This window comes from Miniopterus schreibersii (genome assembly GCF_964146895.1).
Source record: "Miniopterus schreibersii genome assembly, chromosome: 8".
Classification (NCBI taxonomy): domain Eukaryota; kingdom Metazoa; phylum Chordata; class Mammalia; order Chiroptera; family Miniopteridae; genus Miniopterus; species Miniopterus schreibersii.
The window spans coordinates 38,134,307-38,160,618 of NC_138109.1; the positions used below are offsets into that span (position 1 = coordinate 38,134,307).

Sequence of the window (26,312 nt, forward strand, 5' to 3'; positions counted from 1 at the left end):
TCTACAGTGAGGAAGTGGAGAGGGACTATGGGTGTATAGAAGGGAAAAAACAGCAGGGGTGAAGTAGCCCTCGCCTCCTCCCTTAACACTCTTCATTGATGCCTACTTGCCTTCATTCATGTATTCAGCCTCCATATAGTGAACACTTGTCATGTGCCAAGGACTGTATTAACTGGGATACAGAGACAATCCTATTCTAAAGAAATGTGGGATTTATGGAGAGAGACAGCTGGTAAATAGGTGGTTTTCATGGACAACACAGATGAAGGCATCCATGGGTGCTTCAGGAGGACTTGGGGGGCAGTTTGGTCCAGGTGTAGGGCCTCAGGTAAAGATTGTTTCTGGAGGGGGTAACTACTAAGCCACTTAGTAGGGATAATATTCTGTGCTTTAAGTCTGAGAGAGAAGACAACTTTTCTTCAGAAACTAGCTTGCGGATTGTGGAATGTGTCTAAAATTGGATTACCACTGGATAAAAATTCAGGGCAAAAATATAGTTTCATAAATTATATGCTTTCTTAGAAATAAAAACCACAGGATAATGTGATCCTGTTTATCAGTTTATTAGAGCTCAGCTTTCGCAAGAGGAAACATCATGACAGAGTATTAAGTACAGATGTTCAACATCCCAACAGTATGTCCAAAATTGATTTTCAAATAAAAAGATTTGAAAGGTAAATGTAGGAACTTATGCCCAGGGTCTCCCATATTACCAACTTTCCTGGGCCTCGACTCCCTTATCTGTTAATGGGAATAACACTCTCCTGGGCTGATTGTCACAACGAACTGGGGTGACAGATATGCTGTGCTGTAGACAGTTAAAAGTCCAAGGCATCATTTTAATATCTTCTTATAATGAAATACAAATGGATGCCTGCCTAAAGCAGAGTATGTATTTTTAAACTAATCAGCTGCCTCTGGCACCAGTACTCAACTTTGCAACCATGTCCAGAAAGGCAGATTTGGGGGGGAAAATTGCCTATGAAATAAATACATTTTAATGGGGGGGAAATATTCTTACCCATACCCTAAAACAACAACAGAGGAATGAGGGTGAAGATAACAGTTCTGCTGTCTCTCAAGGAAAGCTGTTGTGTTGTTGATTTGCTTGGAGAAAGACTGATACCCTATGCCTGATCTCTTTAGGATACCATGACAAACAGAAGGGATGACCTGTAAGAGTAATTCCCAGTGGGTGTGCTCTGTGCCCACCGGCTGACTACCTTTGTGGGTTTCAGTACCCAGAGAGAGGATATCACTTCTTCCATGCAGTAAATAGTTACTGGCCATAAGCCACATGCCAAGCAGTGTTCTGGGTGCCATGATCCAGCAGGAAATGGAGAGAAAAATCCCCGATCCTGTGGAGCTTTTTATTTTAGAGAGAGGACAGAAAACAGAATAGAGAGTAAAATAGGCAGGAATGGTGTAAGGTGGTAATATGTAAGTGCTGCAAGGAAGACGAAACCAAGGGGAGGCGGAGTGGGGGCGGGGCACAACGTAAACTGGGCGCTCAGGAAAGCCTGTGACATTGGAATGGACCTCACAGGAGTGAGAGGGTGAGCCGGGGGACTGTAGTGGGAGAGCTTTCCAAGCAGAAGCAACAGCCAGTGTAGCCTGGAAGATGTGAGGGACAGCCCAGAGGCCAGAGGCCCGAGGGCTGAGAACAGCGAGGAGGAGGAGAGGTCAGAGAGCGCGAGCGGGTGAGCTTCAGGGCTCGGACAAATAACGCAGGTTCTCACAGGCCTCTGTAAGGACTTTGGCGTTTGCTGGGAGTGAGATGGGGAGCAGCGGAGTGAGACCATCTAGGTTTTAACAGAAACACTTTGAAGGCTTTGTTGAAAATAGATTCCAGGGGGCAAGAATTAAAGCAGGGAGACCAGTTAAGAGGCTGTTTTTTATATCAGTAAATATAATGAGCGTCTTCTACATGCCTGCCACTATTCTAGGCACAAGGGATGCAAAAGAGAACAAACAGACAGTCCCCTTCCCTTGTGGAGCTTACATTCTTGAGGGAGGGGCAACCAATAATTATAAGTAAATGAGTAAATTGGGGACTAGTAAGTACAATGGAGAAAACGAACATGGGAGGAGGTGACACACTGTTGTAATAATCCAATCAAGAGTTGCTAATGGCCTGCCCCAACATAGGGGTGGTTGGGGTGGCGAGAAATATTTGAAAGGTGAAACCAATAGAATTTACTGGCACATTAGATGTAGGTTGAGTGGGGGGAAAAAACTAGAGAAATCAGCAATGACTCCTAGATTTTTTACCTAAGCAACTGGAAAGATTGAGCTACCATGAACTGAGATGGGCAAATGATAGGACGAGCAGTTCTGGGTGAGGGGTGGGGATCGAAATTTGGTTTGACCATGTTTGAGATGCCTGTTAGGTATCTTACTGGTGAAACTTATTAACATCCTGCCTGTTGCAGCTCTTTGCCGATTACTGAGTTTTTCCATGTGCATCATCTCATTAATTGGGAAGGGACTCCTTTACAAACATATAATGCAATGAATGGATACTCCTAGGAGTGCTGAGGACACTACAGCTCAAGAATAGGAGAAATCTCTCATTATGTTTGGGTCCATTTGTGGTATGATCATTCAAAATGCACTGTTCTTTTTCTTAATTGTATTGTAAGATCCAATTTTTATCTAATAGGTTGGTACCAACATCATACTATAAAAATGGACTTTTCCAGAAAAGAAATTGAAAGTTGGCATCCTAGTCTAGAATTACAATGGAAAGAAAAAACACTTTCGAATTATGAAGGAATATATAGAATGCATATTTTCCTTTTTAAAATTAATTAGGAACACAAAAACAATTTAAAATGCATGAAAGATGCATAAACATTTTTGTCCTTGACTTCTTAGCCATGAACTTTTGATTTTTTTTTAAATAGAATTTTATTAAAATAGAGGCACGTAAAAAATTTCCCATATTATCTATTTATGCTTATATCTCTGATGACTGAATATGAACCTGTTAACCAAGAATACAGCAATTATCTATGACTGGAATGGAAATTTTCTAGTATGATAATTAATATATGCTCAATGCTTTTTGGTTGCAAAGCTCTTACAAATATACTTTCTCTTGTTTTGACTTCCTAAGATGCCCATGAGGTCAGGATTTTATAGACAAGGAAACTGAGATTAGAAAGTAGAGGTTACTTTCTCAAGATTGTGTTTCCTTGTAGCTTGGTAGGGACTCAAACATAGGCCTTCCTATGCTCTTTCTGCTACCTCATACTGTTAACCAATTATAAAGCAATGTGACATGGTTTCTGGATACTTAGGAGCCACGACTACCTGCTCATGTCTGAAATTAATAACAACAGAAAGTATTGAGCTCTTACTAATATATCAAGCACTTTTAAAAATATTTTCATATGTATTACCTTGTTTGAATATTCATGGTAAGCCTATGAAATAAATACTTTAAAAAGTAAATACCCTAATTGAGAATGATAAGGCAGATAGAGGTAACTTTCTCAAGATTGCTCAGCCAGTTATAAAAGCATCAAGATTCACACCCAGCCACCTTGAACCTGTAGTTCATACACTTGGTCACAGCATCCTATGAGTATCTTCGCTTTAGCCCAAAGCTTCCATGTGTTAACAGCAAAGAGGTGAAAAGTAGATGTTAATAAAGGTCGATTTCCTTTATTCTCTAGGACTCCCCAGAGCTTGGATTGTTGGGCTGAAAGTTGGTTCAACTTCTTCAGAGGACAATTTAGTTTTTCATAAATATATATATATATATGAAAAAACATATATGTAAATTTTAAATGTAAGCAAAGACATACCTCAAGTATTCATTGCAACACTGATTATAATATAAGATTGGTAATACCTAAATATCCACCAATATAATATACATTAAGGAACCTTTTAAAAATAAAGCGAGAGGTCTGTATGAACTCATGGAATAATCTTTGAGTTGTATTAAGTCAATAGAGAAGAGTGCTAAGAACTGTGTGTAGAATACTGCCAAGAAGGGGGCTATATACATATATACACACTTCATTGTGTGGTGAAGGACAGGAACTGGTTTGTTAGGGATAGCTCATTGGCACCTTATTCAATGAGGATGGAAGATGTTATTGATTTTTTAATATCAAATATAATGATTTCTTTGGTTTTAAAAATATTTGTGTAATCACTATAGTGACCAAAACTCTCACAAGTGGTAGTGGGTGGGAAAGTCCATAAAATCCTTGGCAGTTTTTATGCATGTAGATTTTAGCGATACCGATCTGAACTTTGAGTATGGTAGCAAAAATGTGTGCTCTTTCTGGTAAAGAATAATAAACAGTCTCTCCCCTCACAAATAGTGAAGAATTCAGTACAGAGTTAGCGTTTTCATTCTCAGTAGCCATCATTTGGTCACAAGTTCTGCTTTCGGAAACCAGTGAATACAAAGACACCATCTTAAATCACAATTTTTCATAAATACTTTTTGCAGGGTATTTCTACCTTGTGTACAATCCAAATTTTCAGTGTTTAAATTTGCACAGGATAAAGAAAAATAATTATTGAAAATCAGGCACTTTGATAGGTATTTTCATATGCATTACCTTAGTTGCATTTGATTGTTATTTTAAATCTGCAAAATTGGAATTGTCAGCCCTCTTTTAAAAAAGAGGAAACTGAAATTAAACCAGGTCTGTTGAACTCCAGAGCCCAGTGGTTTCTACACAACCAGGATATATACTAAGATATGCTATAGTACACCTTTCCTCTGAAAACCCTAAGACACTCCATAAAGAACTTTTATATATATTCCAAGAATAACAACTCCTGGGTACCATGAATAGGATGAAAAAACAGAGGAACAAGAACAGGAAAAAGAGAGTACGAGATAAACATTGTAAAGGAGTCAGAAAAGAGAAAAAACAATGGGGGATTACAACCATTAGGTCTTAGCCCATTCAACTCTTGTTTTTTTCTCAGTATTTTACTTTTTCAGATGACAGGTGAGTTTTAAGATTTCCTTTACAAAGGTATTTTATGGCAGTGTTAAAAACTTGAAAGATATAGAAAAGTATGAAAAAGAAAATTATATTCTCCTATAATCAACTACTAACAACATTCTGGTCTGGTTTCCCCCCAGTTTTTTTAGTGCATGTTTATGTGTGTATTTGTGTATGTATATACACACACATATAAGATGATGACCTACTGCATATAATATTTTGTATGCAATTTTAAAAAAAAAAATGTTTTTATTGATTTCGGAGAGAGGAAGGATAAGGGAGAAAAAGATAGAAACATCAATGATGAGAGAGTCATTGATCGGCTGCCTCCTGCATGCCCCCTACTGGGGATCGAGCCATCAACCCCAGACATGTGCCCTGACTGGGAATCGAACCGTGACCTCCTAGGAGTTCATAGGTTGATGCTCAACCACTGTGCCACACCAGCCGGGCTGTATGCTGTTTTTTTATTTACTATTTTACACCTTATTTCATGAAAAAGTTAGGAAATATGATTTCAAATAATTCCCTTACTTATCCCCCTACTGTGGGACATTAACTTTTGTCTCAAACTATGGGATATATTCCAACATGTGCTGTACTCCTTGTGTAGAGAGGCTCAGAGAGGTTGACTCAGTTGCAAAGATCACATTTCTAGTAAGAGACTGAATGGATTCAGTCCAGGATTTTCTGGTTCTAAAATTTATTTTCTACTGACTACATTGCACTGCTGCAAAAATAGAAGTATTATTTGGGGTTTGCTGGCTCCACTTGTGTTTATTTTTCTTAAGATTAAAAACTACTGGAAGGTATTTAAAAATCACCCATAAAATCACTCTGCAGAGATAATCATTTTCTGTGCATATTTTAAACATAATTGATCATGATAGATGTATGTGTATGTCCATATATGTATATGTGTATGTATATACATATATAGTTTTGTAAACTGATTTTATTCATTTTATTTTATAAACATAGTGATATCTTTATTCTAAAACATTTTTAACAGCTGCAAAATATTTCAACATATGGATGAAGCATTAACTTATAACTTGATTCCAGTTTGTTGCTCTTATAAGTAATGCTGTAATGAACATCCTGGAGCATAAATTTTCTCTGTACTTTTAAGTATTTGTTGAGGATAAATTCCCAGAAGTAGGTTTCCAGAGTTATACTGCCTTTCCAGAGGCTAGAGAGCCTTTCAAAAAGGAGCAATCCAATATATTGATCTAAGTTTCTTTTTTTAGTAAACCCCAGCTGAATCCAGGGATTCTTTTCTGTGGCTATTTAATATAACTTTCACCTGTGCCTACTCATATACATTGTTGCTTCTGATCAATAAATATGTTCTATCAGTTGAACAACACACAGCATACACAGAAAAATAAATGACAGTTACAGAATTTGGATTAGCCATCAGAAATAAATATAAATGAACTGAAACAAGGCTGTATTCTAACCCTTTAAAAATATTATGAAAAGAAACCATGTTACAGGCAGTTTAAATAGACTGTGTACAGGAAACACTCGTTATAAAGTGCCTCTTTATCACACAGATTTTGGCAACGTAAGGTCAAAGGGCCACCAGTGTACAAGTTGCTCTGATCCCTTTCTCTCTGTCTGCACACATGAATTGTCTTGTGCCTTCCTTTCTGCGTATTTTACCGCACATCATGAACCCCTACCTCCCTAGGAAGATCCTTAATATAAGCAGAAATTCCAAGAGAGCAAGGCCATCTGGCTACATTGATTCTTTTCATGATTTTTGTGAACTATTGGCACATTAGACATGTCATGTAAATTGTTACCATACATGTTAAGTAATGCTAATACAGTAAAGTTAGAATTCAGGAAGATAGCTTGTGGGTATGTTGTTCTGTAATAATTTACTAGCGATAAATAGGCTTTAATTTCATGCCCTGAGGGCTTCCTTTTTTGTTGTTGTTGGTAACTTGTTTGTAGAGACAAAAGATGTGCAGAGATAATAGAATGAGGTAACTGTGACTGCACAGATGTGATCAAAATAATGGAAATTCAGTGTGGTTATCTCCTAGGTTTTAAACATCTGGATATAAACTTCATCTATTCAATCCCATGAGAATCTCTAAATCTCTGCGTACTGGATCATGTGTAAGCACAGGCTGTGCTTCCTTGACTGTATAGTGATATTAATAATGCTAACTCAGGCCCGTAAACTTGTCGATACCAATAGATTTCTCTGAAGGAAAAGCACTCGGATATTCTCCAGTGTTTCTTTTATGACCTTGCAAGAAACAGTGCTGTTCAAGTTCTTAAGTGAGTTCTTTTGTAGTGGGTTTTATTTAGAAATTAGCCAATCCATTTCCTGATAGTTTCTGCTTTTTTTTTTTTTAAGAAAATAATCTTTTCTCACAGGGCTTTTTTTAAAAAAAATTGCATGATACTGCCATTAATAAAAGATTCTAGAAATTATTTTCGTTAGGTATTTAGTCATCTCACTGTTTCAGTTTGCACCTGAATGCTTTCTCATGCACTGTCAGGTGTCCCTGGTGAACACTTAACTAAAACTGCAATTTGGATACACAGGGATCTGTCCACGTCTGCATTCCTAAACTTGTTCTGATTACTTCTTTCCAATAACTAGCACAATCCTGGACACGTAGTGGAATCCCATTAAGTTTATTGGAGTGCAACTGAATTTTCAACTACTTATTTTTAGAGGGAAATTCCCCACATGTGAACATGTCTGAATTACTGAAAACAAGGGGACATGTGAGTGCATATTGATATCTGAGATAGAAAGGAAAAAGGTTTAGAGTGTTAGGATGCCCAGTTGTCTTAAGGATGTCCAGAACGAAAATTTGTTGTCTTTGGTTACTTTTGAAATTATTTCTTCCTCTTAAAAGAAAAATAAGTTCAGTAGACTTTTCTACCCTCCATGTTCAAACAGCCAGGTCTCTGATCCTTAAAATTTTATTTACCCTTACTGTATGGCAAAATGTAATTTGCAAAATCTCATCTTTTTTCCTTTTGCTCCACGATTGATGCCTCCGATCCCCACCTCTATACCTTTGCTTGTGCTGCTTCCTCTGTGACCGCTAATCCATCTGAACCTATCAGCCAACACAGCTTTTCCAGCCTCTCTCTGAAGCCATCTCCATCTTCTCTGTAAAGCTTTTGCTGGTCTCCCGCCAGGTGTCACTTTTCTGTCCTTTAATGCCCCACAGATTTTTATTTATATTACTTTGAGGCACTCCTATTTTCATTTTCTGTACTTATCTCTCCCCCTTAGACTCTAACATTTTGAGGAAATTGGTGTGTCTTGCTCACCTTTGTATCTGCCATAATGCTCAGTAGAGGGCCTGGCACAGACTGACAGAGAGAAGGGAGTGGGGGGATGCTAATAGGTGGTCTCTGCCGCTCTCCCTGCCCGCTCTACCTTCCCCTAGAGAGAGTTTCCAGCACTCCCAGAGGCTCTTTGAAACTACTGCCTATAAAGAAGGAACTGTTCTTGAGCCATTCCCCCAGCTGATCATGCCAACCAGGACTTGCACTGCCTACGCCAGCGAGTCTCAACCGTTTCCACCTCGTGGCACATAAACTAATTACCCAAATTCTGCCGCACACCAAAAAGTATATTTTTTGCTGATCTGACAAAAAAATAGGTATAATTTTGATTCATTCACACTGAACAGCTGTTGTGTTGGCTGTTGTCATTTTTTTATTTGGCAATCTAAGGGAAGAGAAATCAGTGCCCCGACTAAGTAGTCAGATAAAATTCTTGCAGCACACAGGCACACAGGTTGAGAACCGCTGGCCTAAGTGAAGGATTACAGAATTAACAATGCATGTAAGTGGGTAACACAGAAGAATGGGGTTTTCTGCCTATGGATTAAATTCTGATTTGGGATTTTGATATTTACCGTTATGGTTACAGCCAAACTAAGACTCTTGGATAATGTGAAGAAATACCTTAGAGAGAGGAAAAATATTATCAGATTAGTGCAAATAAAACATGGTGGAAGCTTCCTATAGGAATGTTCTTCCATACATTAAGAAAATGGTCCATGGTATATTGCTCATGTAGATAAAACAGCTGCTAAAAAAAACCCCCAAAAAAACAAAAAAGCAAACATTTTGTTTCCGAAGCAGCCAAAGAAGCCATACCTTGATTTCTAATAGTCATGTTGCCACGAAGACTTTTATAACGAGATTATATAGGCAAATTGATTTCCCTGTTGATTTGTTCAGAAAAATCATCAAATGCCCCTGAATCTTTCCTCCAGAATCCTGAAAAAATGGCTACAATAATCTTCCCAGAAAATAATTTTCTGGATTTCCTGATTTCCTGAAGGTCTTCCTGCAGCATTTGATCATTGTTGTAAATAAGGCAAGAAGGCTATGAATGTGATATAATGGCATAAACACAATTGTATGTAATTAATTACCACACTGCCCCCTTTACTTGATTTTATATTCATGTTGAAAGCTCTTAGCTGTGCATGTATAATTGACCCATGATGGTATAAGTGGATGTTTTAATAAAAAGTTCAGTGAAGGTTTTTGTTTAACAGTATAACTCCCTTATTCCACTGTTCTTTGGGAAACTCAGATTCAACTTATTTCTAGAACTACATCCTGTTATAGGTGAACACTCTGTCTATTGTAGCTATAATAATGGAAGATGAGTCAGAATTTCTTTCTTCCTTCCCTTGTTTTTCCTGTGTCCTTGATTTTTCCCAGAGCGTAGCTTTCTATAGGATAAATTTCCCTGAGCACCATTTGTCCCATCCAGTAACTTAGGTACTCGGCAATTCACAGATTTTTGTAGTTGTAATATCCTTTTTTAAAAAATGCAATCACACTACCACCTCTCTCACCATTACTCTCTTTTTTAAAAACCAGAATAATTTTGGAGCAGTTTTAGTAACCTATGAGAGCATTAAAGGCCTTCTGAGATGTTTTGAAATGAGGACTGCAAGGTTTGACTCATGTTTGAAGGATGGAAATACCCAATTGTCAGTCTCATAGTAATTTTGAGTGGCTAAATTATTTGTATGCTAAACCTTCTTTCAAATGGCAACATTTAGGTCAGACAAAAATAGAGAATGGGCTGTAATACAAACCTTTCCAGATTTAGTAAACTCACTATGTTCATTGAAGAACTATCTTTACACCAAAAAAAAAAGAAGAAAAGAAAAGCTCACTGTGTCCTGGGATCTTTCAGCATGCTTGCTTCTGATGTGACCAGGATGGTAAAAAGGTCAAAGGAAATCCTGCTCCTTGTCTGCAATGACCAGTACAGGCCTGTGTACACTGTTCTCCCAGGAACATCAAACCAAGCACTCATGTTTCAGCATCTGTCATTAACCACCTAGTATTCGTGCCTTAGCACCTCTTCACACCTTTTTGTTCCTTCTCAACCTACATATGTGTTCATGTGGAAGAACACTTATTTCCCCAACCGCTCACACGTTTAACAGGTTCTTTCATCTCCTGACTTCACCCTTACCTCTCCCACATTGTCTTTGTGCCCTAGGAGCAGGTAAACTCACTACCAGGTAACTGTAGTTCATCATTTTCAATATAAAACTTTCAGTTGAGACTTATTAACGTGTATCAAGCATATCAAAGCAATAGACTAAATGAAGCAATTAATAAAGAGTATTTTACTGAGCTTTGAAAAAATTAAATTTTCCCCATACCATTAAGCGAGAGGTGCTTACAGAAGGGCAAAATGCAGACGTATTTCCTAAATCTGTTCAAGTCAGTCTGACATAGGATGAGCCAGGGAGGAAACCAGTAGATTCATGTCACTAGACAGTACAGAACATGATACATTTAGGTCATTTGATATAGAGCTATACTGGACAACTCCTGCTAACACACACTCTACAAACAGAAATTTGCTGATTGACAGACGTTGAAGGGCCCTCATGTTCGTCCTCTGTTCAGTGCTGGTTTGACAGCCACATCACATGACCGTCACAGATCTGAGTGGGCGACTGAGCTCTTCCCAGAGGTGACCAACAGGACATGGGCCAGATTGGTGGGAATGTTTTCTCTAGATGTGTTTAACAAGGGAAACGAGAAGCCTGTACAGTTTTCAGTAAAACGGAAAATCAAAGTAAGAGAAGCAGATGATATCAATAAGGAAAAACAAGTCTGGGAAAGGAGTTTGGTATTAGTCCCTCAGTTATGTGTGTTTTTAAAATTGCAGATCCTTTTCAAGTTTTAGATGATGTGTGTCTAGAGTTAGTCCCAAAAACTTAGGCCTTTTACAAGTATTGTTAAGAAATTTGAAATTAAGCAATGGTCTATGTAAAAATTCTAGTGCAAAAAAAGAGTGTGAATAAACCCTTGGAGTTTGTGGTAAAGAAGGAAATAGTAGGACACTGGAAAATAAATGTACACTTGGATTTATGAGCCAATGAAACACCAAAGCCACTGAATTTCTTCCGCACTAAAGTAGAGTGAAGTTCTTAAATATAAATATAAAAACCAACAACAAAATTTTCAGGTACTGTGAAAATGATAGTAAACTGAAGTGTGGGATCTGAGGTTCCAGTGTGACATCTTAAAGTCTATGCCAAAACAGAAGGGTTCTAGGATAGGAAGACTACAAATGTTAATATTTTAACACATTTTATACAGCATAAAGATTCTAGACTCTGTCCTGGGCTTATAAAACAGCTTGTTCTAAATGGTTTCCCACCTCCTTTCTAGAGAACCCATTAATCCCTTCTGTAAAGACTCCTCTTCAGTATTTAGCTATGGAGGCACAGGAACATTTCATGATTGTTTTGGAATGTAATAGTGTGAAAAGCAAGGTTGTAAAATGAACTGCTCCCCTCCCCTTTCTACCTAATTTCTTCTCCCTGTGCTCTACAAACTTGGATATCTCTTTCTGACCTCAGAGCTCGTGTTTAAACTCAGAAAGTATACTTTGCAAATGTCCTGCATGTTCTAATTTGTATGACGGAAGGAGAAAAGAGCTCACGTGAGCACCAGTTTGACATTGTTTTATTCCAACAGTCTTTGGAAGCCAATGCCCCTTCCCTTTTTGACTGTCTAAAATGCCCTTGCTAGCCAGATCCCTTTGCTAGCTACAGTGTTTGCACATTTCCTTGTTAATGAGCTGCGTAGGCTCGGAGACTGTGTGTTTTGGTGTTGTTTGTGTGTGCAATCTCGTGCTGCTTCCTGAACGCATGTGTCCCTTCCCTTCACAGCCTACTCGACACCCAGCACCTCCCCCGCAAACCGATTCGTCAGTGTTGGACCACGGGATCCAAGCTTTGTAAATATCCCTCAACAGACACAGGTGGGCCGCTCTCATCTTTTCTGTATGTGGTGCAGCTTGTTTTATTCATTAGGTGCATTGTAACTTGTCTTTCGGCATGACAGGCTGCATTTCCCAGCCCCTGTTCGGTCCCCTTTCCTCCCGACTTCCTCAGTCCCGGTCCTTCAGCCACATTTCCATGTGTTCTCAGAAATCATGGAAAACGTTGCCTGCAATTTTTGCTTCTTATATTGAGGGGGCAGAAGAGGAGGGCTTCTAGGCCAGAACCACTTTTGCTATGGCAAGAAAGATTTCCCAGTGCTAGCTAGTGTGTCTCCTCTACTAGGATTCTGGGTCTCTCTACATGCAAGGAGACAGTAGTTCCCTACCAAATCTGGCTGCCAGTGACATCAGAGAGCATGCTGGGAATGGGGGAACCAGCCACTCTTCTGTATTCATTATGAGGTCCTCAGGAACCTGGCAAACTTTCTAAAAGAAAGAGGTTGTGAGCCCTATTAAGTTGCTCATGTGGGTACAGAAATAACCAGAGATGTTTGCTACTGGCTACACTGGTACTGCGGAGCAAGGTGCAGTGCAGTGGGAGGGTATGGAGGTGGGTATAATGTTGTATTTTCAAGTAGGTGATTGAGAAAAGAGTATGCCAGGACATCTAGAGCTTGTTTTTCCATAGATTGTTGTGTTTTGTGCTAACATAGGTCAAGGAGAAGAAATCTTTTAAAGTTTTGAAATGGCTGCTAGTTGAGAAACAATTGAAGATTTTTATAGTCCAAAGGTAGTGGATGTAGAGATATTTAGAGATTTGTGAAATAGAATTAGATTCAAGGTTTGAAAGAAACTCCTCTCTGATTTCCTAATTAGAATGTGACCATATATTATCGTAATTGACATAAAGAAAATATTTTCTCCGTGAGGTCCTCAGCATGGTGGTTGAAAAAAATGTCTCCAATCTGTTTTGTGCATATATATGTCTGGGTGTGTAATCTCCAGATGCCAGATTTATAACTGCTCATCTTTGTTTGCAAGACTATGACCAGGTGCTTGTGAATGGGCTAGATTTGCCTTTCTGGGTTCATGTGCTCTCTCTATAAAGGGTTTTAGTTTATTGCTGTGTCGACAGCATGGGTTAAACTGCATTGCATCTGAAACCTTCCTTACACTGAAGCAGGGTCACAGAAAGTACAGCCTCAGAGGAGGCAGCTGGGAGGAGAGGGGGAAGAGGGGGAGTGCGAAGGGGAGGGAGGAAGTTAACTCTTGAATTTCCCACTTCTGCTGTTTCTTCCGAAACAGGCCGGTACATGGCATCTGGGATTAACATCCCCTATTCAGTCCCTCCCATAAAACTGTTCAAGTTTATTGCTTACTTTCCCATACCTTCAAATACTTAACTGGGGAATTTGGATAATTAACTCAAATACATTAAAATAGAAAAACGTTTCATTTTGTACTTTGGGCACACATTTTCAAGTTCAATGGGAGGGGAGAACTGGGGACAGTGGCTCTAACAATGGATGGTTTCTTTCTCAAACCCCCAGTGTGCTCAGGTTACTTCATCAAAAACCTCAGAAATGCAGTTTGGAAATGTCCTGTTTGTATTCTACATAGTATGTTTTAATGTAAGCTGTGATTCCCAGCACTGAAATTGTACTGTGTTCTATTCAATGTGTTTGTCTATCATCCAAATGTGTTATATTCCAACATGGCTTTGTTTCATAGATGCCTTATCTAACCCACAAACCGGGTCTTCATGGTGTTGACCACAAAAATTCAATGCTTAAGAATCCAGATTTTTCACGCATCTGGGTGAATGATGTCATGTAGACCCAATATTGGCATCTGGAACTGAATTTCTTGATTCCGTTAAATATTTGGCATCATAGGGGCAGCAGCTTAAGTGTTTTTTATCATAGTGACACTTGCCATGTTTGGCTTGAAGAATGCCATCCCCATTGTCTTATGAGAAATTGCTGATGGAGTTGTCATTTTCCCCTCCAAAAAATATTTATATATAGGTAAATATATATAGATATATAGATACATAGAAATATATAACATATCTAGATACATATATCCTAAGGTAAAAATTTATGCACTCTAAATATTTTAATTTTATGATGTATGTATTAACTCTTAAAAAAAGGAACTATGTTCTGGAACCATTTAAAGTGTTAGACACATATAGTATAGATAATAAAAATAATGATATGCTTTTTTTAAAAGCTCCTTTTTGAGAAGACATTCTTTCAGAAAAGGGATTTTTTACAAGAATTTTTTAAGATATGATTTGAACATGGCCTCCAGATTAGTAATTTTCTAGGCAACCTTATATTTTTTCTGTGTTGACCCTTTTATTAATAAGGCATGAAATTTGTATTAATTGAATTACAGGAAAAGTTTTCTGGGGAAACAAAATTTTGTTTTCTTTCTTTGAAGAAGTAAAAAGTGAAGTCACCTAAGCAGATACTTAAGCTTTATAAATGCAGAAGAGATATCCTGCACATAAATCCATAAACAAATTAAAATAGAATGGCCTTCCTTCCTCCCAAAGACCAGTTCCCAAAGATCTTTCCAAACTCTGAAGCATCCACCTACAGAAGGCAGATTAAATTTGGTATCTGCTTTTTCTAGTGGATAGAACTTCAGTTAACGCAGACATTTTAATTAGGCAGCTATCAGTTTATTATGAGACATTTCTTTAAAAAAAAATTTTATTACATATAGCCTCTATTCATTTTTATGTACTAAGTATGTTAGGTAAATTATCCAACCTTTATAGCCACCCAAAAGGGTAGATATAATTGTCTGTACTCTATAGAGGTAGACACTGAGTCCTAAAGAGATTGTTGATTTTCCCAAGTCATACAGTGGTGAGGAGTGGAGCAAGAACTTGTACCCAGTTCTGTCTAACTCCAGGGCCTATGCTCCCTAACCACTGGAACTGGACTGCCTCGAGAGCTGGTGAGCACCTTGCCCTGCAGATATTCAGAGACTGACGCTCAATTCTCAGGAATACTTCTGGCATATTTCCTGCTTTTAAATCTGAGATTGTATTAAAATCTAATCATTACTATATATACCCAAAATAATTGAAAGCAAGATCTCAAAGAGATATTTGTATACCATGTTCTTAGCAGCATTATTTACAACAGCCAAAAGGTGGAAGCAACCCAACTGTCCATTGACAGATAAATGGATAAGGTGTGGTATATACATTTTATTGTGTACCTATTATTTTAATATGGTATAATGCATATTATTCAGCCTTTAAAAGGAAGGAGCCTGGCCGGGCGTGGCTTAGCGGTTAAGCGTCGACCTAGGATCCAGGCAATCAGGGTTCGATTCCCGGTCAGGGCACATGCCCGGGTGGCGGGCTGCAGCTGATCAATGACTCTCTCATCATTGATGTTTCTATCTCTCTCTCTCCCTCTCCTTTCCTCTCTCTGAAATCAATAAAGATATATTTTTAAAAAATAAAAATAAAATAAAAGGAAGGAAATTCTTCAGTATGCTACAACATGGATGAGCCTTGAAGACATTATGCTAAGTGACATAAACCCAGTCACAAAAGGACAAATACTGTATGATTCCATTTATTTGAGGTACCCAAAGTCAAATTCATAGAGACAGAAAGTAAAATAGTGGTTGCCAGGGCCGAGGGGGAGGGCCAAATGGAGAATTATTGTTTAATGGCACAAAATTTCAGTTTTGCAAGATGAAAGAATTCCAGAGATGGATGGTGGTGATGGTTGCATGACATTGCAAATGTACTGAATACCACAGAACTGTACACTTAAAAATGGTTAAGATGGTAAAATTTTAAAATACAATCATTAAATAAACTCCAAGAGCCCTTTCACTACTTAAGAGTCTCAAGTTCTGTAAAACAGCCTAGAAAAGTGAACTGTTTATCAACAAAATCCACTGTAATTGTGTGCTGACCTCTCTGAGAGGACTAATTCTCATGCCCGGCACATAGTGGGTAGTCAGCATTTATTGGCTGAATCTGAAATGATTCATAAGGAAGTTTTAAAATAATGACTTTTCCTTATTACAGTCATGATACATGTTAATTGTGGGGAAATACAGATGGGAAAAATAATAAAAATCACTTGTAGTCCTACTGTTAACATTTCTGTATAAATTCATCCAGACTGTTTCTATGCATACAAATATATTGCAAAAATGAGATCATATAATATACACTGTTTGGTAACCTGCTGTTTCTTCCCCTTAACAATATATTATGGCCTTCTTTCCATGTAAATTGGAAAGAATTGAATATTGGCTTTTATTGCACCTATTCATCATCTGTAATGATTGGTAGGGAAAGATAACATGGATAATTGAAAGCCATTTTTCCTCCTCCTTCCCTTCCAGTCTATTTTTTTCCTCTAGAGAATTCCTCCCTTCACGGAGACAGAATTGCCTTCTCTCTAGCCTTGCCTTGAGGTGGTTTTCCTTCAAAATGCCTTCCAATTGCATAGTGTATCTCACCGCAGCATTCGGCTCTGTTCGAATATCCCTGCCAAGTTATTTGCCCCGTGAGTCCGCCTCACTCGTCTGCTCCCTCGGCTGCTATCATTATTTGTCTCTTACTTCCCTCCTCCTCCACTCGGAATCTCATCATTAACATGGGGGGACCACCTCCCCACAGCCTTGAGAACATCCATCAAGTCTGAGAGACCATGACCACTCGTCCCACCCCAAATCTCAATTTTCAGTATTGTCCCATGACAGTTGGTAATAACACATAGAAAGTCTTTGGGGCACAGAGTATTTACCTTACTCTGGACACTATTCTCGTTCCCTGCATGCCCACTGAAGGATATCATAAAGAACATGCCATCATCTCAGACAGCAGAAAGCCAATGGCCATTTCAATTGCATCTCATAATTTAATCTGATCCCTGAAAACAAGAGCCATTAAGAGGAAGCATTTATTTAGAGAAAAAAATGTTAATATTTCATCATCAGGTAATAAATAGAAATACCAATTCCCACACAGAAGGACTGAGCAAAGAACTCATTTTGATTCAGGTTCTAGTTTAATCAGAATGTTCAAATAAAATGCTTAACCTGCAGAACTTCAATGAGGACTAATTCTTTAAAATGAAAAATGAGTGCAAACAATATTAAAAACAGGCATTTCTTCCCTGCCACCCAAATCTATCACTGTTCTGCATCAACAGAATTGTGGTATCTGAAGTGCTATTTAAAACCAAATTACCATTTGGGTTATTAGAAGAATCGCTTGCCATGGCATGGGCCTGATTTGTTGACAAAAAGGCACAGGTGCTGTAACCTTTGCTTAATAAATCATTTAGCTGCCTGACTTGCAGGCAGTGTGACTGCCTTTGCCTCGTGAAATTTACAAACGTATGCACAAGCCACACACTTCACTGTGCAGCAAACCAGCTGACCCGGAGAGGTCCCCGCATAGCTCACAATGGGCGTGGCACCCCTCTCTGCCTTTGGTTGGAGTGCACAAGGACCACGGGGAGGTGGCGCATAGGGAGACATTTTGATGTGTTGCCATACTGTATGTCGTATTCCTGAAGCTCTGCCTGAGAGACCAAGACGTGGGCAATCTACAAAACTCTTCCTGAGTTCCTCTCTTCACTCGCCCATCATTCTTCACTGTATTCCCATTACCCGCCCAGTGCAGGGAAGAATAGTTCTCCTCCAGTTATTCAAAGTCTAGTAGAGGAAACAGATCCAGAGAAACAGCAATAATGAGGATGACAGTAGTAATGAGCGTGATATCAGTTACAGTGATGAGAGTTGGGTAGAAGAACTTTGCAGAGAGTGAGGGGGCAGAAAAGGCTAGATCGTTTTTCTGTCCCTGTCTAACTTTGGTCTAATGATGTGGTCCTGGTTCTTATAAATTTTACCTTCCCCCCACCCTCTACTTTTCACTTTTGCCCCATTTGTCCATGAGCTGGTAGTAAGGCTTTAGCTCATCCTAAGAAGAGAGACGTGTTGAGTTCCGTCTTCTCTGGACGAAGCAGATAAATTAGAACCCTTCCCTGCTGCTGGTGTATCAGCCAGTAGCTCCCTCACTGCTCATTTCCAAGAAACACTCCCTCCTTGTGAGATACCCTCACCCAGGGCACTGAATAAGCCCACTTGAGATTGCACTTGAGTTAGCTGAAGCCATTCCCTGCCTCCTCCCCACCCTGGCCTGAGCTGCCTGCCTGTAGGACGTTCAGTACCACACAGAGGTTCAAGGAGCAGCTGGAAGGTTGCAAAGGCAAGAAACTCAGATTTCCATAGAGGGGGAGAAAAAGTATCCTGCCCCTTCTAGTTAGACCTGGGCTTGAGTATTTTAGTTCCAAGCCTGCACAGCTGCAAACTCCCAAGACTGGAGAGGAATGGCAGAGAAAATTCCATTTACTCCTGACTTTGAAAAATGTGAATTGGTCAATTCAGTAGTCTGTGTTAAGCACCCATGGTGCCAGATTCTATGACTCAGAGCCCTCCAGGTTGGCGCTTGTATCCCTAACTTACGGATGAGGAGAATAAAGTTTCAGAAGAGTGCACTTGTCCCGAGGTAAATGAGGTAGCCGGGATTTGAACCAGCCTGTCTCTGAAGCTTCTCTTTCTCAAATATTGTCTGCATCCTTAATTGCTAATAGTAAAAGGTTACTGACCATTTTCTCTTTAAGATGGTCTGTGATTCACTCATTCTTTTACATCAAGGAATCCAAAGCCTAGAAATTGGGTCCCGTGGGATAGGACTGATGCTGCCCTTGGTTCTTCTGAAGACCTGCCCCAGTTTCCTATTAGTTCATGCATCTGTAAAATCAAGACTGAGCTCATTCTCTCATCCTGCCTGGGAAAAAGACCTTTACTAATGATGTTAGTCTACATCTGTGAGAACAGCTAGTCTCTGCCCAGAGACCAGATAGCAGAGCAGCTGAGATTGTGGGCTTTTTTTTCTCTTTCAGATCTTGGTTGGAGCTTTATTCTAGCACATAGAAGTAGTATGTTTCTTTTTGTTTGTTTGTTTTGTGTGTGTATGTGTGTTTGGTAATTCAGTTTTTCTATGGCCTGGTTTATTAACTATAAAGTGGTGATTAAAAATAATGTATCTCCTATTGTTGTTTTGTTCCTAAACTTTGTTAGTATAAAGAAAGGAAATGATTGACACCTGTTAAACACTTCTTAAATAATAGTTATTGTTTGGTTGATGACTAAACTAATTTAAATAGTATTTTCCTGGATTACAAAGTATTTTCTCATTTCACCTTAAGAACAACCCTTTCAAATAGGAAGAGTCATTATTATTATTTTCCCCATTATGCAGATTAAAACACTGAGGTTTAAAGAAGGAAGTGACTTCCCCAGAACCACATAGCCAGGGATCAGTAGAGCCAGGACACAAAGACGCTTCTGCTTCCAAAGCCCACACTACCTTCCATGTACCCTGTCAGGAAAGGACCTGGGTGAGCCTTTCAGCGTGTCCTGTGTGCTGCTGTATGGACATGGGCAGAGCCTGCCTGCGAAATGCTAGACCTACAGCAGTCATCTAGCAAATTAGGTCCGTCCCCCTACACACTGCAAGATCATAACCTCATGGATTCCTCCATGGAGCGTCTGCCCTGAAGGTACCCCACAAACCTAGTTAAATTGGGCATGTCTGTTCTTCCCCACACACCATTTCTCCCCTTAAGCTAAACTGTGCCCCAAGGAAGAAGAGACTTCCCAAAGGGAAACGATATCTCTGAGGGTGGTAAGGATTGGCAGCAAGTGAATGTATCCTCCAGAATCTGAAGGGAAAGGCAAGGCCTGGTCATTTTTTCTTTGTGTTCTCAGCTCCAATTGTCAGTGTTGAGTAGTAAGCAACACCTCGCTGAGATGAGTTACTCACGCAATCTGCTTCCCCTCCCTCTGAACTACTGTGGGCAGCAGTGAGTCCTCCCAGCTCCCCAGCTCCCACACCAACCTATAATTTCTCAACACATTCTTTTCACATACACTTGGCAACTGACTCATTGACAGGCTATGAGACACTCTTAAAATAAATTTTTCAATAAACAGACCTTTGTCTTTTGCGTTTTAATTTGGCAGCACATTTTAGACACCCTCAGCCCAAACTTCTGGACAAAGTTAGAGCATCAGTTCTTTTCTCTCAGTTCTTATACTTCGGTAACCCTGTCATCTTTAACTACATTTTAGTTGGGTTTTAGCCTTTTTGTTTGTTTTTTGCCTTCAAAAAGATTTGGAGAAGCTTCTTAGTTGAAGCAAATTGATGATTGTTGAAAGAATTAAGTTGCCTACCAGGGATCTGGCACACAATAAGCACTTGATAAATATTGGTTCCTTCTTGCTGGCTTTTCCAGTGCAGTCATGCGCTGAATGATGATGTTGCAGCCAACAATGGACAGCATATACAATGGTGGTGTACCATATAGCCTAGGTGTGTTGTAGGCTAGCTATACCATCTAGATCTATGTAAGTGGACTTTATAATGTTCACACAATGACACATTCACCTAATGATGCATTTCTTATTTCTCTCTGTCATTAAGAGGTCCATGACTGTGTTAAAATGAGATCATTGGCAATGCAGAAGGGGAAGATAAAAGGGAGATTTCACAGGAAATTTTAGATTTCATAGGGGAAGAAGGGAAAACACTAAAAATCTTGTATCCATTAAATTGACCCTTGGGATTGTGGGAAAAGTGTGGCAGAAAATGAAGTTGGGGGAAAGGTTGAAAAAGAAGCTGTGAATAGGTGTAGAGAGCTAAAAAGAATTAGGAGTTTGATGATAGCCTTGAAATGAAGTCAGAAAACCAGTATTAACTGCAGAATTGCCTTCAGAATGTCCAGTCCTTAGATGGGTCTTGATAGTAATGCTTCTGATCAGTAGAAGTTTCAGGGTACTAAGGGAAATCTACTTATTATTTATGATCTGATTTCTTTGGAGGAACAAGGAAAATGTTGTGCATGAGTTAGAGAGTAGAAAGACCTGTTTTCACAACCTGGCTGTGCCATTTATCTGAGTGATCTTGGACATGGTACCTTTAAAATTCTGTTTCCTCATCTATGAAATGAAGGCAATAATAGTATCTACCTTCAGAGGAAAACCCAATTAAGTATGGCTTAAGCCAATCAGGGTTACTTTTTCACATGACAAATCTGTCAGTGAGTAGTTGTTGGCAGTATTTCAGCTGCTGCATAATGCCAGCAGGAGCCCATGCTCTTTCTAACATTCTGTTCTACCAACCTTAACATCCACATGCTTGGTGCCTCTGATTGACAGATGGCTGCTGCAGCTCCAGACATCATACCCATTATCATTCCCCATCATTCCTCTTCTATCAGAGAACAAAGACCCTGCCATGCTCCTTCCCTGTTTCCCATTAGCAAATTTCTATTTAGGCCTCATTGCCTAAAACTGTTCACATTGTCCTTCCTAAACAAAACTGCCCCCAAGAAAGAAGGGGCGGTAGATAGTGGGTAGGCTGTTTACCATATCTGCCATATTCCCTTTTTCCCATCCACTAATCAGTTCCATGCACTTTTCAACTCCTGTTGTTATACTTGATGCCTTTTATCTCTTGCTGCTTGTCCTCTTATAGAACCTTTCCTCCACACTCGCTCCCTGTGTGTCTAGGAGACATATATGCTGTGTGTATATGAGTGTTGTAGTGATCATCTCATTTCAGCCCTGTTTGAGTTCAGGCTTTGGGCAGAAGTACTGGAGTTTTCTGTGCAGACCTGCTCCCATGGGCCTGGGTCAAGGTTCTCCTGATAAACTAGGCCTCTGAAAAGGCTGAGATGGAGGGCATGCTGCTCTGTAACTGCGGAGGGCCCTGTGAAATGGTGCCCTCCGGGTGCCCTCCCAGGTGCTTATCAAACAGTCAGCAATCGGTTCTGGGTTTCTCTTTTATGACTTGGATCCAGATGCTTCCTTTGCAAAAGAAAAGAGCCTGGTATTGCTGAGCTTGAGTCAACAGAGTTCAGAGAACAGGAAAATGAGTTGATTGGCCCTGCTATGTGAACTCCAGGAGAAAAGGCCGTCCAGGTGGTGTTCCCACTCTCCATAAAGCCCCTGCCTGTGAAAATCCCATGCCTGAGGAATTTGCTTTCCCAAATATGTCTGCATTCTGACCAAGGACCCATTAGGTAGGAGAGGTCCCTTTCAGACACAAGCTTTCCCAGGCCTTCTAATGAGTCTAAGACCTTGAAGGTTCCATGAACACAGTTTCAAGGCCAGAGCCTATTGTGTAATGTGAGATTTTCAAAGATCTCACATGAGTTCTCAACGATTCTTCCTGTCCACTTTTCTCACACCCCCTTGTTTACCTTCCTATTTGTTTATCAAGGATGAAGGCACATTCTTTTATCAGTGGCCTCCTTTTTGGGATATAGCCTTTCAATGAGGCCTATTCATTGAGTTGCATTCCACAACACACGCCTCCCTAGAATATTTGCATGAGAATTTTTCCTCAGGCCTCACATTGCTTCCTTTACCACAGAGATGAAATAACTTAGCGCTTCTAATTGGCTTTTCACTTTCCAAATGCTTTACACATTAACTAATGAATCACATGGGCTTGTGATAAGCCAGATTCCTGTGTTAGAGCTGGGACGCTGGGTTCACTGGGTTAGGACAGGCTGTCCTGGCCCTGCTTTCCTCACCCTCACACCCAACCTCCCCAGAGTCTGAATGTGTCGGGATAATGGAGCCACAGCCCAGGCACAAATGTCCTCAGCATAGGGTACCCTCAGGCCCCACAGCACTGCCTTAACCATGTGGGAAGTGCCCAGGGCTGCATTTCAGTGCTGCCTTGAGTAGATGAGGGAAATCTAAGGCCAGCCCTCATGTCATACAGCTTCTGCCTCTCACTCGCAATCCTCCTTCCATGGATTCCAGGCCGTTTATGTTTGGGGGGTGGGGTGGGAGGACAGTACAAAGTCCAGTAAGGGAATTGACCATAGTAGGGACCTGTGCATCTTGGTAGAGGAAAAGGAGCACTGGACTAGGAGTCAAAATACCCGGATTCCTGGCTCATCCTCCTGACTCATCAGCTATGTGATTGACCTGAGGGAGGGGAGAGAAACCAGAATTTACTGAGTACCTACTGTATGCCAGGCACCACACTAGGCTAGAAGAGGGATTATCAATATCTGTGATCCAATCCCTGCCATACATTGCTTACAAACACCTAGGGAGAAAAGTACACAAATTATAGTAAGGTAAGATAAGTGAAAAAATTGATGTATAATCTACAAGTAGTACAGAGAGCAGACAAATAATCCTGGAGAGAAGCAAGAGTCATGGAAGACTTCTAGAGGAGATGACACACTGAGCTGGTATTGAAGGTGACAAACATACTGGGTAGGTAGAACATTCCATTCCAGGGGAGGAGAACAGAACATGCAGAGGAATAGCGGTGTGTCTGGAGAACTCTGCTCTGTTTGGTTTGTCTGTTAGGACAAGTAAATGACAGAGGATGCTGAGTAATGAGGCTAAGTTAGGGTTAATCATGGATATATACTGTATGCAGTGTATGGCACTGGACTTCATTCTGTGGGAATGGGGAGCAGGTGAAGGCACAGCGAGCTCTCTGTATGTGAAGAAACCGTAACCTAGCTTGGTTTAATAATTACGCACAGGAGTTCACAGGTAGTAGTAGCATTAAGATATATGGTTGTGAGAAATCTACCTCTCCTGGGCGGTATAATGCAGAAGAGAGAACATAAGCCTTGGAGCCAGCCAGACCTGATTTTGATTTATCTGAGTTCATGACTGCTCTGGGATGAATTCTGTCCTTTCCATCACCTCTGCCAAATCCATATGTTGAAACCCTAGGCCTCAGTGTGATGGTATTTGGAAATGGGGCCTTTGGAAAGTTATTCAGTTTAGATGAGGGTGGGCCCTCAGGATGGGATGGGTGCCTTTATAAGCAGCGACACCAAACAACTTGGGCTCTCTCTCTGCCCTGTGAGGACTTGGAGAGAGCAGCCCTCTGTAAGCTAGGAAGAGGACCTTTAGGTACCAAATCAGCTGGAACCTTGATCCTGGGCCTCCAGAACTGTGAGAAAATAAATTTTTGTAGTTTAAGCCACCCAGTTTATAGCATTTGTTTTGACAACCCAAGCAGACTAGTACAGTGACCTTGGGGAAAATTTTAGCCTTTCTGATCCTTAGATGTCACAGTTATAAAATTATAAATTAATTTCTGCATTCCACTTAGAGTTTTATGAAAATTCAACATGGTTAGCATGTAAAGCCCAACACCCTACCCTGGCTTATGGAAAGCTGACATGTCCTGCTCCTTTTCACCTTTAGAACTGAACTCTGTAAGCACCAGAGGTAAGGTAGGATGCATCTCATTCATCTTTAGGGCTGTGAACATGTGATTGCCAGGAGAAACGCAGAAATGTTATATGGCAAGAACCCCAGAGGTGATCTGGTAATTTTCCCCCTGAGCTGAATCTCCTCTCCCCACATCCTCCCTCGTCCATTTTCCATAAATTGTGCCATTAATTCACTCATTAGCTAGTGGAATGATATTTATTTATTAAGAACATACTTAGCATACTCCCAAGGAGCAAGTTAAAGCTCAGCTAACAGCTGCAGTTTCTGGTTGTGAGGAAAAATATGCTGAGGAATGCATGCAGAGAGTTTCTATGTATGTTATAATTTTATATTAAAAAAATATATTAAAAACTCTATGCTGGAAGAGGGAGAGAAGAAAAAATCCCAGTGCAAAAACAAGTTGGGAACCTAGGAGCATAGTTTCTGAATGTTTGTTTTGTCAGATACACAGCTGACATGATTAGTTCTAATGGGGTGGTGATCCTCATTGAATTGCAGATTGGTGTGAGTGACTGAAATACCGCAGGGACTTAAAATAAGTGGTGCATACGGTATTACTTAGGCTGCATCCTTTAGCCAAGTTGAAGCCTTCTTGTTCTCTCTCTTCCCAGCACACCCACGCCCATGCCCACGCCGCACATTTGTGCACACACACATATACGTGCCACTTACACTCTTCTATTAGAGGAGCTCCAGGCAAAAAATGAATGACCTGTCTAGAGCAACACTGACTTGCCTTTGCTGACTTCTCCCCTTTGCCCTCTGCCCCCCGAGTGCACCCCCACCCCCACTCTCCACAGCAGATAATGGTGTATCAGATCAGTCTGCTGCTGCACCAAGACCCAGATCGATTTATTGACTCTGTCAGAGTGGCTGGTACAGTAATTGTTACAAGAGAAGAATGGAAAGTGAGAAGGTGTCCACATGAAAAATAAAAATGACGTTTTGTTCTTTCCTGCCCCCCTTTTCAGCCTCATAGATCTTTATGTGTTTACACAGCAGAGAGCACTTTACTTAAGTTAATCAGCTCCTTCTACATTATTAATTGTGACAGTTAGGGTGCCGCACGGCAGGAAGCGTATTATGGGAAACATTGATCTCACTCAGATGGTGTGCGCCTGAGTGGGTTTGATATTCTGTCCCTCATCTCACCGCTTTGGGGTCCCATCAAATCGCATTTCCCTGATTGACAACACAGGACGCCCCCCATCAATACAATTGATTCTGTGAAAAAGGGCACAACATTTTTTAGCTGGAGATAGATAAATTGTGGTGATGGCAAAGAGAACATTTCAGAAATCCTCCCATTGAGAAATCTAGATTGGGAACTAAGGTACTAGTATCATTCCCAACAAGCCTAATTTGTAGACTTGGAAAAATAATACTATTAGAAGAAACTTACTACAAATGAGAGAGAGGTTTAGTTGAGGCTAGCAATGAACCTACAGATATTACGCTGTTTTTAAAAGGCCATCCACTAGTTTTTTTGTGGGAAATTTTTGGTTAAGTGCTCATCTTTGAAAGACATTTCATTAAAGTTCAACTTTCATGGCTTATACCTGTAGACCCTAACATAAATCCTGTGTGAATGGACAAAAGTGAGTGGGTGTCACTTGTGACCTGGAAATAAAAGGTCAACCATTGGATTTATAGCTTTTTTAGTGAAAAGAACATAAAGATTTCTGCCAACTGGAGTCAATCCATATTTTAATGTTTCCTAG

At 40.0% G+C, this 26,312-nt stretch overlaps 1 protein-coding gene across 6 annotated transcripts in view; it reads left to right on the plus strand.

Moving 5' to 3' along the window:
* Positions 1-26,312, plus strand: part of NFIA (nuclear factor I A) — a gene marked incomplete at its 3' end in the record, with an annotated part of 352,385 nt that overhangs the window by 302,241 nt on the left and 23,832 nt on the right. For 4 of the 6 annotated variants that reach the window (XM_081144016.1, XM_081144015.1, XM_081144019.1 and 1 more), the window contains one exon: positions 12,194-12,285. The exons of 1 other annotated variant lie outside the window; for it this stretch is intronic. In XM_081144016.1, coding sequence (XP_081000142.1) covers positions 12,194-12,285 — 92 coding nt within the window. Of the gene's footprint in view, positions 1-12,193; positions 12,349-26,312 lie in introns of those variants that run through there. One more of the 6 variants, XM_081144018.1, reaches the window with a different exon arrangement.